Genomic DNA, 13,151 nt, shown 5'->3' on the forward strand with positions numbered 1-13,151 from the left:
TGTGTGTCGTCTGTCCCCGAGCCAGTGTGTGTGTCGTCTGTCCCCGAGCCAGTGTGTGTGTCGTCTGTCCCCGAGCCAGTGTGTGTGTCGTCTGTCCCCGAGCCAGTGTGTGTGTCGTCTGTCCCCGAGCCAGTGTGTGTGTCGTCTGTCCCCGAGCCAGTGTGTGTGTCGTCTGTTCCCGAGCTAGAGTGTGTGTCGTCTGTCCCCGAGCCAGTGTGTGTGTCGTCTGTCCCCGAGCCAGTGTGTGTGTCGTCTGTCCCCGAGCCAGTGTGTGTGTCGTCTGTCCCCGAGCCAGTGTGTGTGTCGTCTGTTCCCGAGCCAGTGTGTGTGTCGTCTGTCCCCGAGCCAGTGTGTGTGTCGTCTGTCCCCGAGCCAGTGTGTGTGTCGTCTGTCCCCGAGCCAGTGTGTGTGTCGTCTGTCCCCGAGCCAGTGTGTGTGTCGTCTGTTCCCGAGCTAGAGTGTGTGTCGTCTGTCCCCGAGCCAGTGTGTGTGTCGTCTGTTCCCGAGCCAGTGTGTGTGTCGTCTGTTCCCGAGCCAGTGTGTGTGTCGTCTGTCCCCGAGCCAGTGTGTGTGTCGTCTGTCCCCGAGCCAGTGTGTGTGTCGTCTGTCCCCGAGCCAGTGTGTGTGTCGTCTGTCCCCGAGCCAGTGTGTGTGTCGTCTGTCCCCGAGCCAGTGTGTGTGTCGTCTGTTCCCGAGCTAGAGTGTGTGTCATCTGTCACCAATAGGTTTTAAAATCAAAAGTGCATTTGTTTACTGGTAAATGCACTGTAAACAAACATGAATAACGATTAAGAATTGTAGTTTTACTAACATTAACAAAGATTAGCTGTAACTATTTATAAGTATATAGTTTTACAGTTCTTAAAAATCATTTACAAACTATTACTTTATAGTTCATAATTAATTCAATTAATTAATGTCCATGTCTTTCTTTCTTCAGTCGAAAAGAAATTAAGGTTTTTGATGAAAACATTCCAGCATTTTTCTCCATATAATGGACTTCAATGGGAACCAAACCGATCAAGGTCCAAATGAGAGTTTCAGTGCAGATTCAAAGGGCTTTAAACGACACCAGACAATGAATAAGGGTCTTATCAAGTACCCTTCGAGTCATGACTCGAAAAAAGATTCGTTCATTTTGATGAACGAGTTTGAACAGGAGAGTCACGAACGCTCATCACAGAACAGAGCAAGGCGAGCATTTGTGCTTATAAAACTTAATCTTTTTTATTTATTTTTTAAATGAGCGATCATTTCACTTGATAAGACCCTTATTCGTCGCCTGGTGTCGTTTAAAGCCATTTGAAGCTGCACTGGAACTCTCATTTGGACCTTGAACCGTTTGGTTCCCATTAAAGTGCATTATATGGAGAAAAATCCTGGAATGTTTTCATCAAAAACCTTAATTTCTTTTCGACTGAAGAAAGAATGACGTGGATATCTTGGATGACATGGGGGTGAGTAAATTATCCGCAAAAGTTTTTTTTTAAAGTGAACTACTCCTTTTTTGGAGTAGTAGGCCTACTTTTACTTGAGTAGAATATTTTATTACTCTTTCCTCCTCTGGGTAGTTTTGAAGTCTGAGTTGAGAGAGAAAGATGTGTTGCCTGTAGACGTGGACATTGATTCTCCAGTTTCTGTTGGTGCATTTATTCGAACTTCAACTCAGGCTTAACATTTGACCAGCAAAATGAACTGTTTAGGGACCGTTTGGTATTTATGGAAAGGTCCACCGGAGAGAAATAGGGGAGGGTCATTTCTTTTTATTCTTTGATGAGGGGAGGGTCATCTAACTTTTTTTAGTCTATATGGGAAGGTCACCCAACTTTTGTATTCATCAAAACAGGTAAATTTCAAAGTGGCTTGTTTGGTGCATATTTTTTTCCATGTAGCTCTCTCGGTCTCGGCCCATCGCTGTCAGATGGATGGGTCTGACCCAACAAAAATCCGAGTGGCGCTGTTTGACACTGACAGTCCTCGCGCGCTTCAGTACGCGCTCAGAAAAAGTGCATTAGAACAGAACGGCAAAGAAATGTTTACCCGGCATGTTTACATTTAAAGCACAAGCAAATGTTTATGTAATGACCTCGTGGAGTAGCCTACAGCTAGGGCTGTTCGATTCCGGATTTTTTGGAATCGATTCCGATTCCTGGTTCTGGAATCGAAAAGAATCGAATCGACAGCAGCAGCAGGCAGGGCTAAACTTACTAGCAGATAGTTTACTAATGTCTCACTTAGATATCCACCCAGACGTCTCCCTGCAATCGACCTTTAGTGAAACCTTTTACGCAGATGTAGTTCAGTACTGTAACTAAATATAAGCTGCACTGTGGGAATTAAAAACTTCAGGAATAGCAAAAATGGACAGTATTACCACAGTGACTCAGATAAACGGAGACTCACAACAGGAGAAAAGTGATGATGCTCAGTCAACGTCGAGTACACAGGTTGTGTGTGGGGGGTGTCGAAAGAAACTTCGGAGTTTGTTACCAGTGAATTATAAAGAAGAAATTGTAGAGCTGCTAAAACTGGCTGGACCCGTGGTAAGTTATGAATTGATTTATGAAGCATTTTAAACTTTGCTTATAGCAATCATAACCAAATATCATGTTCACTGTTGATTGACAAGAGAAAAAGAATAACGGACACCTTTGATTTTGTTCAGAACATTAACACATGAATATGAATATTGAAAATAAACTTCTGAAAATAAATTTTCTGGTTGATGGGGGATGTTTGACCTTTAATTATTGACACACTTTCTGAGACTCCTGAGAAATTGGAAGTTGCACCATAACGTAGTTGAATGTCTCTTAATATGTTTCTTTTTGCAGAATAATCTGAAATATAATTAATTGTCAACTTCTTAGTTCTTTGGTCAGGTTTGACTCATAAAGATACAATATTTACAAAACCGAAAAAGTAGAAAATTTTATTTGATCCTGAAAACGTTTCCCCTTTTTTGCAGTTTATATCTCAGCTGATGAGCTTTCTGATCAGCTTCATCAGCACTGTGTTCTGTGGACACTTGGGGAAAACTGAACTGGCCAGCGTGGCTCTGGCTATTGCTGTGAGTTCACACAATTACTTCATTATATACACAATTTATTAAAACACCCATCATCTTTATAAATACGTCATTTTTGCTCACAGGTTATTAATGTGACTGGCATCTCCATCGGATCTGGATTGGCGTCTGCATGCGATACTCTCATCTCTCAGGTATGACCGTCAATGTTCAGTATTTTGAGTGTCACTTGTGCTCAGATGTCATTTGAAGGGAATTGTGTCCTGCAGACGTTTGGGGGTAAAAATCTGAAGCGGGTGGGTGTGATACTGCAGAGAGGGATCCTCATCCTCCTGCTGGCCTGTTTCCCCTGCTGGGCTCTTCTCATCAACACAGAGCCGATCTTGCTGGCTGTCCGTCAGAGTCCCGCTGTGGCCAGGTCTGACACATTCAACAACACACATTAAGTTATGGTTCTGTTTAGCAAAACTTACCTGAGTGATGTGCTGATAAAGTCTGTTGTCAACATATTGTGAATGCAAGTGAACATACAAGTAGGATCAATTATATAAGTATTGTGAAATAATATTATGCCATATCATTTGGACATGTGGCAGTCACATGGACCTAAAGCCAGTGTCTGTGGAGTTCTTTTAACTGTGTGTCATTGTTTGCCCCCACCCCTCTCTCTATATATATATATCTTTTTTCTCTCTCTCTCTCTCTCTCTCTCTCTCTCTCTCTCAACAGTCTGTCACAACTCTATACAAAAATATTCATGCCTGCTTTGCCAGTGAGTGACATATTAACATGACATGTATTCACTATACAGTAAAAAGAACTATTCTATGTAATAACTTCAAAAAATATACATTTTCAGGCTGCCTTTATGTATCAGCTGCAGGGAAGGTATCTTCAAAATCAGGTAAACCCAAGCATTGTGTCTCCATTATTATTATTGTTCAAAAGTCTGATTTTGATCATATATTTGTTTAGGGTATTATTTGGCCTCAGGTCCTCACGGGAGTAGCAGGGAACATCCTCAACGCTTTAATAAACTACATCTTCCTTCATCTGCTTGATCTCGGTGTGCCGTAAGAAGCTGTCTAGATTCTGTTTATCACATTTCATAGGATCTTATGTTGTGTCCTAAATTACATCCAGTACTAGCACTTACTATGCACAATGTACTCTACCGTCCAATATGTGAAGTTAAAAATGCAATTTTGGATGCTTTGTAATGCTTTGGAGTCTGATAGACACAGTGTAAGGAAAACTGTGACGGTTCGGATCGGTCTGAAAACACTACTTGCACTATTTATACTACAAAATGGCATAAAGTGCATAAGTATGCAAATTGGGACACACCTTTAGTTTTTTGTTATTTGTTTGAAAGATCCCAAGGCTTAAAATAATTCAAGGTCCAAATGACTCCATGGAGTCCTTCTTTCTTACTAACAGTGGATCTGCTGCTGCAAACACCATTTCCCAGTATTCATTGGCTGTGTTTCTCTATGTCTACATCCGCTGGAAGGGCCTGCATGAACCCACCTGGGATGGTGAGTGTCTTATCTGTCAGCACCATTGGTTTTCAAGAGAGTTTACTGTTTATATTCTGAGACACAAAGATTTGCGCAATAACAAAATTACATTAAAACCTTAAAACATTCAAGAAATGTCTTTTCAGTAAAAGCTATTTTTAGATGATTATTACATAATTTTACATTGGGTTTGGATGTTGCTTTAAAGTTTAAATGTTACTATAATTGAGTCTTTTTGCACAACTTTTCTTGATTTGAAAATTGTTTTAGTGTTTGATAATAATTTAAAAGATGATTTCACTCACAGGAGCAAAATGTACCAGTTGTATGTCCTGGTGCAAAGCATGCTGTTTTCTTAATTAATATGTGACCAGACTGTTAATTTATAAGACGGTGTAGAGGAGAGTTCACTGAAATGTTTCGATGAGTCATGGTTCATTTTATAACACACTACCATAGATGTTGAAACTGTCGTATCTTTTTTGCTGATCTCCATCTCTGTCTCACATTAGGCTGGTCTCGTGACTGTCTGCAGGAATGGGGCGCCTTCATTCGCTTGGCTCTTCCCAGCATGCTCATGCTATGTGTGAAGTGGTGGACATATGAGATTGGGGGATTCCTGGCAGGTTTGCAAACATCCTGTGTTTTTATGTAGCCTAATTCAATTTGCCTTGTGGCGTGAATTCACGATGTTGTCATTGTAGGGCTCATCAGTGAGGCCGAACTGGGAGCCCAGTCTATTGTGTATGAGGTGGCCACTATTGCATATATGGTAGGTTTACAAAGGCCATTCGGTCTTAAAACAACAACAAAACTGTACATTTGTTCGGGTTTGAGGATCTTCTCAGACCCAGCAGCACCAGCTGTTTGCAGGTCAACAGCTCAAGATATTAACATTACATTTATACAAAAGATAAACTGACATTGAAACCTGTTGACAGAACTGTGTAACTAATGTGTGTTACATTTCTGTTATTCTACTTTCAGTACTTCTCAGTCTCACTTTCCATTAGCAAATAGTATTTTGTTATCCTCTACATGGGTGGTGAAAACCAAATCACACATTGTAACTGAACACATCAGCCTTTTATTTCCAAATACATTTTCTTAAACTCTAAAAATACATACAATTCTAAAATACATACAACAAATACTCAAAAGTATTAGATCTTGGCTCCAAGAACAACAAAATCTGTGATAAACGATATCCTTTGGTTAAAGTAGACCAATTAGCTTGAGCTCAAGTCATTATTTTCTCTTTGCCGATCAGTTTCCGCTGGGATTTGCAGTGGCCGCCAGTGTGAGGGTGGGAAATGCTCTTGGAGCTGGAAACACCGAAAAAGCCAAGCTGTCCGCCAAAGTGTCTTTATTCTGTGGACGTATGTGATCTATTCATCAACAGCATTGCTATAAGATGCCTAATTGCTTCTAAGAATATTTGCATGCATTATTAATTATAAAAATCTCACTTATGACTATGTTTTATCATCATTTAACTGTTATTTGGTTTCCCTGGTGTGTTTTTTTTCTAGTACTTGTTTCTTGTGTGGTTGCAGCCATTTTGGGAAGTACCAAAGATGTTATTGGATACATATTTACCACGGAAGAGTAAGTACCTACAAAGTAGATCTACATTGATTAAAAGCAATATGACATTTTAGATTGGGTATGTTAGGTCAGAATGGGAGTCTGATTCTGCTCCATAGGGCTTTTATGATGCGTGTCTTAACCGAACCAGGAAAGAACAAAAACTCTGCACTCAATTGGATAGACCTTCAACCAATCAGAGCTACACAATAAGTGTTGTTTATTTTTATGAGCTACACAAAGTTGTCAATAGAACTCAACTGCCCGTACGCCGGAAGAAGTAGTGAAATAATGAGTGTTGCTTCTTTTACTTGGTCCTCCATGAGCGCGACCAAAGGAGAAACCACAACGACCACAGGCTGTTTATTGCGTCCCATCTTCTTATGGCTCGTTTCCACTGAGTGGTACGTAACGGTACAGTTCGGTTCGGTACGCAATTCTTTGCGTTTCCACTGTCAAATTTTGTAAAAGGTACCAAAAAGCCGAACCGTACCGTACCACTTTTTGGGTACCTTTCCGTTGGGGTACCTAGCACAGTGAAAGGGTACTAAAAGGTGGAGCTAGACTCACTGCAGAACGCTGATTGGTGGACGGAGTATCGTCACTCGCGCGCGCTACAAGGGCATTAGAAGCATACAGTTGAAATATAATACTACTGTTATTGTGTCACGAAATGTAGTTTTAAGAGTTTTTCAGGCGAGAAAGTAGTTTTTTAAAGCTCAAATCTGTGGTTTATTTATAGATTTATGATAATTTGACTGAAATCCATTCCAATCGATCACCGGACGCTCGCGCTCGTGTCCCCCGCCTGGAACAGCCTTTCCTCGGCTAGTCGTTCTGATGTTTGCCGCTGACTCGGATGTCTCTGTAGTGGTTAAACATGAGATATAGTTCGTCTTGTATAAACCTAACAGGTGATCTTTGGTCTCGTGAATCTATAATTCGTTCCCTGGCCAATAGTTTTGGCAGAAGGCTACGTGAAGTTTCATATCTTTGAGCGCTGAATTATATTTGACTGACTGAATTGTTTCTTGATGTTATTTAAGCTTTACTGTAGATCTTTTTGTACCTTTTACTGTCTATTATTGATAAAACTAAATTTCAACAAAAAGAGATAGTTTTGTCTTTTTTTAATTTTATTACAAGATCATCTGTAGTTTATTGCAACATTTGTACCAATGCGATATGCAATACATTACATTACATATTGCCATATGTTTAATATTTTTAAATTTAAACGAAAAGAGGCAGGGTTTGTTTTATATTTAGTTTTGTTATAAATATAGGCTAAAGTTACATAGGCTGCTACATGCAGTGATAATCAATAGGCTATGCGTTGCCTAAACCACATTTGTGTGCTTTAGAATGTTAAAGTATTTGAATGAAATCGTAAAGAAGCATAGTGGTGTTTTATAACATATTTGGTTTTATTGTTGCCTAAAATGAACATAACCGGAGTCGCATAGCCAGAGCGAGCAGATCAGTGCCGCGTTCAAGAACGCGCTGTTCCATTAGCAGAATTACTGGACTCGCGTCCTCGGGATCATTCTCCTGAGTCGGACTTTGTGTTGGCTTCTTGAAAACGCCTAATACCAGCGCTTGTTTCAAGTGACAAACATGCCGAGAAGCAAGAACAAGATCTGCTGTCTGTCATCCATTGTTGTATACTATGTCGCTTTCTTCGCGCGAAAATGGCGTCCATCGCTTCTTTCCAGCATACCACGCCTATCAAGTAAGGGTACTGTTGGCGGTGGAAACGCAAGCCTGATCATGGTGTACCCGACCCGACCCGTACTGTACTGTACCGTACCCCTCAGTGGAAACGAGCCATTAGTGACCATCAGAGCCAGCTGATGATATAAACTTTTGCCGAATCCTGTAGGAAGGACGGCAAACACATCTTTCCGATCGACAAATGCATTGATTGCAGTTCTCTGTTCTTCTTTTAAAACGAATGGGCTGTCGATTTCTTTTACAACAGTTATTATCTCAATTCTCCAGCTGCAGTCATCTTTGAGGGAAACCAGTTCAACCCAAGCACTCTTTGATAATGTGATGATTATGTAACTGCAGATCATGTGTCCATCATCATATAAAGCCCGTCCTGGCAGTTAGATTATAATCGATCAAAACCGATCATAATTACTCCTCAATGGATCGAGTCCAGACCGAACTTCCCGACCAAAAAATGTTGTGGGCGGGGTTTAGGCTGGCATCAAGGCTAGGAGAAACTGCAACGTACAGTATGGCAGCTCTAGTAAAGAATACAAATAAAATAGTTAAATATATATTAATTGCATCATAATTGAATTGGTTCATGTTGAAACTTTAAAATCATTAACATCTGATCTGTGTACTGAACTCTCTCTTTCTCTCTTTCTCTCTCACAGGGAAATTGTGTCCAGAGTATCAAAGGTCATGGTCATGTATGGCTTCTTTCATCTATTTGATGCCATTGCGGTAAGAGTTTTTATTTTTAACTATCATGTGCAAAAAAAAAAAAGGAGATAATTCACCAGTAAAAATATCTGATCGTCTGTAAATATATATTTACTTTGAGAAGCGAATTTGCATAAACTTGGTTCCAGATCAGTTCTCTAGATTCTTAATACCTCCAACTCCACTGGTATATTGTTTTCTTTTGTTTTAAGCATAAATCTAATGATATTTTGTTAAAAAAAATTTTAATATATTTTGATGAAAAGCAAAACAAAAATATGTTTTATTCCTTCTTAACAAAAAAAGTCTTGAACAGTTTAAATAAACTGAAAAAGGGTGTGGTGAGATTTTGATTTCTATTCAGTCTTTCAGGTCACTTCAGATATTGTGAGTGTCTGATAATGTCCTCTTGATAACAGTCAAACTAATGTTTGTTTTTCTGTCTGAAGGCCATTACAGGCGGCATTGTCAGAGGTTCAGGAAAGCAGCTGCTTGGTGCTCTCTGTAACATTGTGGGATATTATTTTGTGGGATTACCAATAGGAGTGTCACTGATGTTTGCCCTCGGCATGGGCATCGTTGGTAGGTGACCTGCAGTTTTGCTGAAATAACCAAACTACTTTCAATCACCTCACGTCTCAACAAGTCCATCAATCACCTCACGTCTTTTCTCTCTGTTGTTAGGTCTGTGGATTGGGTTTTTTGGGTGTGTCTTCCTACAGTCTTTGTTCTTCATCATCCTCATTTGCAAACTGGACTGGAAAAAGGCGACTCAAGAGGTGGGCCATTTTTCCTCATCCATAGTTTATTTGTACAGATGATTATTTTAGTCTTTATCTTCTTATTTTCAGGCCTTGATCAGAGCGGGTGTTCAAGCCCCTGAGATCAAAGATGAATCTTATGCAATGGAAAATAAGGGCTGCACAGAAGGTACTTTCTGTCTGTGGTATATGATGACCTTAATGGTGAACAAAAAGATGTTTCTTTTATCATGAATTTACCCTTATGTTGACCAATTATTGTACAGAAGTGCCAAAAGATTCCCAGCACACTAAAGAAGGCCAGACCGATGCAAGCACAGACCTGAAAGGACTCAGTAAAGGAGAAGGAGGAATAACAGACGCTGGCACAAAGGTCACAGTTGGGGTGGTTTTGACCACCAAACAGCTGGTTGTTCGTCGAGGACTAGCGGTTTTCTGCATGCTGCTTATATTAGCAGGAGGGATTGTGTTAAATGAGGTGCTCACTGGTTTTCTCAGATGAGCGTAATAAATACAGAGCTTTGTCTTCAATGCAAAATTTGAAAAAATAAAATTCACCAGTGCCAAAGTTAAAGCTGCAGTCCGCATTTTCCCTCTTTGTCGCCATCTGTGTTCGAAATCTGCAATTGCAGTCATTCGCGGAATTATCAACTTTTCTTGAGTTGTAGTTCAACACTGCACAGCGCGGATGAACACATTGAAGAGAGTGCGCAGCTGTCAATACTGGCATTCAGAATCACTGATTATTCTTTTTCGAAGTATGACCAACTTAATAATTTTCACCGGAAAATGTGATCAAGGAAAAAGTAAGCAAGCAGATAGTTTTGAACACTGGCTGGTTAGTCATTTTCTCAAATATGTATTTTGTATCATTTTTAACCAAAAAAAAAAAAAAAAGAGCCATGGACTGCAGCTTTAATAATATTTGATAGGTAGATGATTGTTTTATTTATTTTTCTATTTATTTTTAAATTCAAAGCAGCCTTTTTGAGTTCTCTGATTGTTAATTAATTGTATCACACTGGCATTGTGAAAGTTTTATTGAATTCCAAAAATAAAATAAACAACAAGCTGTAATGGTTACTTGACATGCATTTTTTTTTTTTTTTTTTTTTTTTGTTATCGTCAGTTTGCGGTTGTTAGTGAAAGCTCGTTTCTGCCACGGAATAAAAAATAAAAAATTGACACAATTGCGAGTATCTTACAATTTTAACTTTATTTTTTTGCAATTATGACTCAAAGATTCTGAGGAAAAGTCTGAACTGTGAGATAGAAGTTTGCACAAAAAAAAAGTCTGAATTTTATTTATTTTATTAGAGCGTATGTATTGGTAAGGCAAGCTTCCCCTGAAATGATTAATTTCAGGACAAATGTGTGCAAATTATGTGCAAATAGTTTCAGTGAAATTTCGCAGACAAAAAAAGTCCATGTCTATTGCAATAGTGTAGCGATGTTTAAAACACAGCTCACACAGAAGTCACTTTTAAACCAAGCAGGTTTTGTTTGGGCAATGCAATGAATTCAAGTGACCAGCTTGAACCTGATGTGAAATCAGCGTGGGGAACTCTCCTCCACACAACAAATCCCTGATCTTGTGGATTCCTATTGAAATTTTTGCATGCGTAAATTTGCTGAGCAACGGTAAATGTGACAGCACTTAGCCTGTTCGTTAGATTGGTTTGGGTTCACCGTCACTCACTGACAAGTCTGGTACTTGCTCGTCAGCTTAGTCCCAGACACAGTAACCGTTTTCCATTTTCCGCTTGTGAACTGGTATTTACCAGTGTGTGTTGTTACGTTCAAGAGCTTTTGTTGTCGTAATGTGGTAAAAAGTTGGACATCCAGACCTGTTATTTAGCTAAAAACTATTTTAGATTGCTTAAGTCATCTGCAACGGCAAGAAAATGATTTATCAAAACTTAAAAAGGTAAATAATATTCTGTATATTTTCTAGATCATGAATAGTAACGTTATATATTTTTACCAATCACGACTCTCGGGGTACTCTCCGCCATTTTGAAAAGGTCAAAGGTTATCTCATCTCGGCAACTCGTCCATCAAAATATTCTACGTGTTCATGTGCATTTTCCACGTCGGCTTTTGTTATTTACCATAATTACCATAGCACATGAACGCAACGCACCATTAAAACAGGAGAAAAGTGATGATGCTCAGTCAATGTCGAGTTCACAGGTTGTCTGTGGAGGGTGTCGAAAGAAACTTCGGAGTTTGTTACCTGTGAATTATAAAGAAGAAATTGTAGAGCAGGAGAAGCTGGCTGGACCCGTGGTAAGTTTGAATCGTGTTTATTGATTAAGGGGAATTTAAAGAAAATGTTGAATTTGAAAAAAAAAATGTGCAAAATCATTGTCAGTAAACAATTAACAAATGACCATTTACAAATTAACAAAATAGCAAAAATTACATTGTGCTTATCCCTAATGGTTTTGGCAAAACTTGATTTTCATTTTGAGACCGAATCAGGGCCATTAGAATGTTCTTAATACATCTGACATTTAATGTAGGCTATTTGGATGCAATCTAAGTCGCAAAGTTTAATGCAAATTTGTTACATATTAAATATTTGATCACCTATAATGAGTTAATAATATATTTCATTAGTGCATTTTATCTGAAGGACATTTCTCAATAAGTTTGAAATGTCTATTTGATCCTGAAAACGTTTCCCCTTTTTTGCAGTTTAATGATCAGAATATGATCTTTCTGATCAGCTTCATCAGCACTGTGTTCTGTGGACACTTGGGGAAAACTGAACTGTCCGGCGTGGCTCTGGCTATTGCTGTGAGTTCACAAAATTACTTCATTACATAATTTATTAAAACACCCATCATCTTTATAAATACGTCATTTTTGCTCACAGGTTATTAATGTGTCTGGCAGCTTTACTTTGATATCCTCCTGTTGGCCTGTTTCCCCTGCTGGACTCCTCTCATCAACACAGAGCCGATCCTGCTGGCTGTCCTGCAGAGTCCCAGTGTGTCCAGGTCAGTGACAACCCTTACGAAAAAGATGTTATTCAAGTGTGCTATTGGTATACTTCTTTTAAACTAAAAATGAGAAAGTATCTACTTTTTATGTACTTCTCAGAAATATACTTCGAATTGCAATTGTCTAAGTATATTTGGCCTATACTTGTTCGAGATATACTTAAAAGTACAATTAAGTATTCAAAGTATTCTTGACTTGTACTTGTGTTTACTATTTTGATTGAATAGCTTATTAAATGCTTTTTAAATTACATATTACTAGAGCCCGACCGATAAAGGATTTTGAAGGCCAATACCGATACAAATATTTTTGGGTTTTAAAATCCGATATTCCGATATATCTGCCGATATTTTTTTTTTTATTACAATTTGATACTTATTACGTTTGATACTTTTTCTCTATGTCTAAATGTTCACTCTTTTCCACTGATCATAGTGGCATTAGCCTGCTTTGTGGTTAGCTAGTCTATGATGAGCCATAATTTAGCAATAGATAACATCATACTGCAAATTGTAAAACCTACATTTTCAATATAACAGGCCAAGGAGAGATGATTGAAGCGTGTTTCGTCCATTTTTATTTTATTTTTTAAATATTCATTTATCGGCCATTTATAACTGCCGATACCGATATTATGGAAAATGCCTTATATCGGCAGATAATATCGGTCTGGCTCTACATATTACACACTGTCTTATAAACTAACATGTTCACGTTTATATAGTAATTAGCTTTCGGGTGGAATAGCTTATAGAGTAAATAAAATAAGCATGGAACTGAACCTGATCTTGTACACATCAGCGATAA

The 13,151-nt window shown here is 38.8% G+C and overlaps 1 protein-coding gene across 2 annotated transcripts; it reads left to right on the forward strand.

Annotated features, from left to right (window-relative positions):
- The first annotated feature begins 1,936 nt into the window (after nucleotides 1-1,936).
- LOC120494553 (multidrug and toxin extrusion protein 1) lies at nucleotides 1,937-10,418 on the forward strand. Of its 2 annotated transcripts, none has more exons than XM_089123827.1 (17): nucleotides 1,937-2,543; nucleotides 2,969-3,070; nucleotides 3,154-3,222; nucleotides 3,298-3,446; nucleotides 3,758-3,800; nucleotides 3,888-3,932; nucleotides 4,004-4,101; nucleotides 4,469-4,566; nucleotides 5,061-5,174; nucleotides 5,253-5,320; nucleotides 5,819-5,927; nucleotides 6,081-6,156; nucleotides 8,526-8,595; nucleotides 9,024-9,156; nucleotides 9,259-9,353; nucleotides 9,426-9,504; nucleotides 9,605-10,418. In XM_089123827.1, exons 1-17 carry the CDS (start codon nucleotides 2,361-2,363, stop codon nucleotides 9,835-9,837), a joined length of 1,764 nt encoding a protein of 587 aa, XP_088979953.1. In that variant the 5' UTR covers nucleotides 1,937-2,360; the 3' UTR covers nucleotides 9,838-10,418. The 2 variants fall into 2 exon arrangements, with proteins under 2 accessions (XP_088979953.1, XP_039549706.2); XM_039693772.2 differs by having other exon boundaries at nucleotides 1,939-2,543; nucleotides 9,602-10,418.
- The last annotated feature ends 2,733 nt before the right edge of the window (nucleotides 10,419-13,151 follow it).

This window comes from Pimephales promelas, chromosome 19 (genome assembly GCF_988280905.1).
Source record: "Pimephales promelas chromosome 19, fPimPro1.hap1.1, whole genome shotgun sequence".
NCBI lineage: Eukaryota > Metazoa > Chordata > Actinopteri > Cypriniformes > Leuciscidae > Pimephales > Pimephales promelas.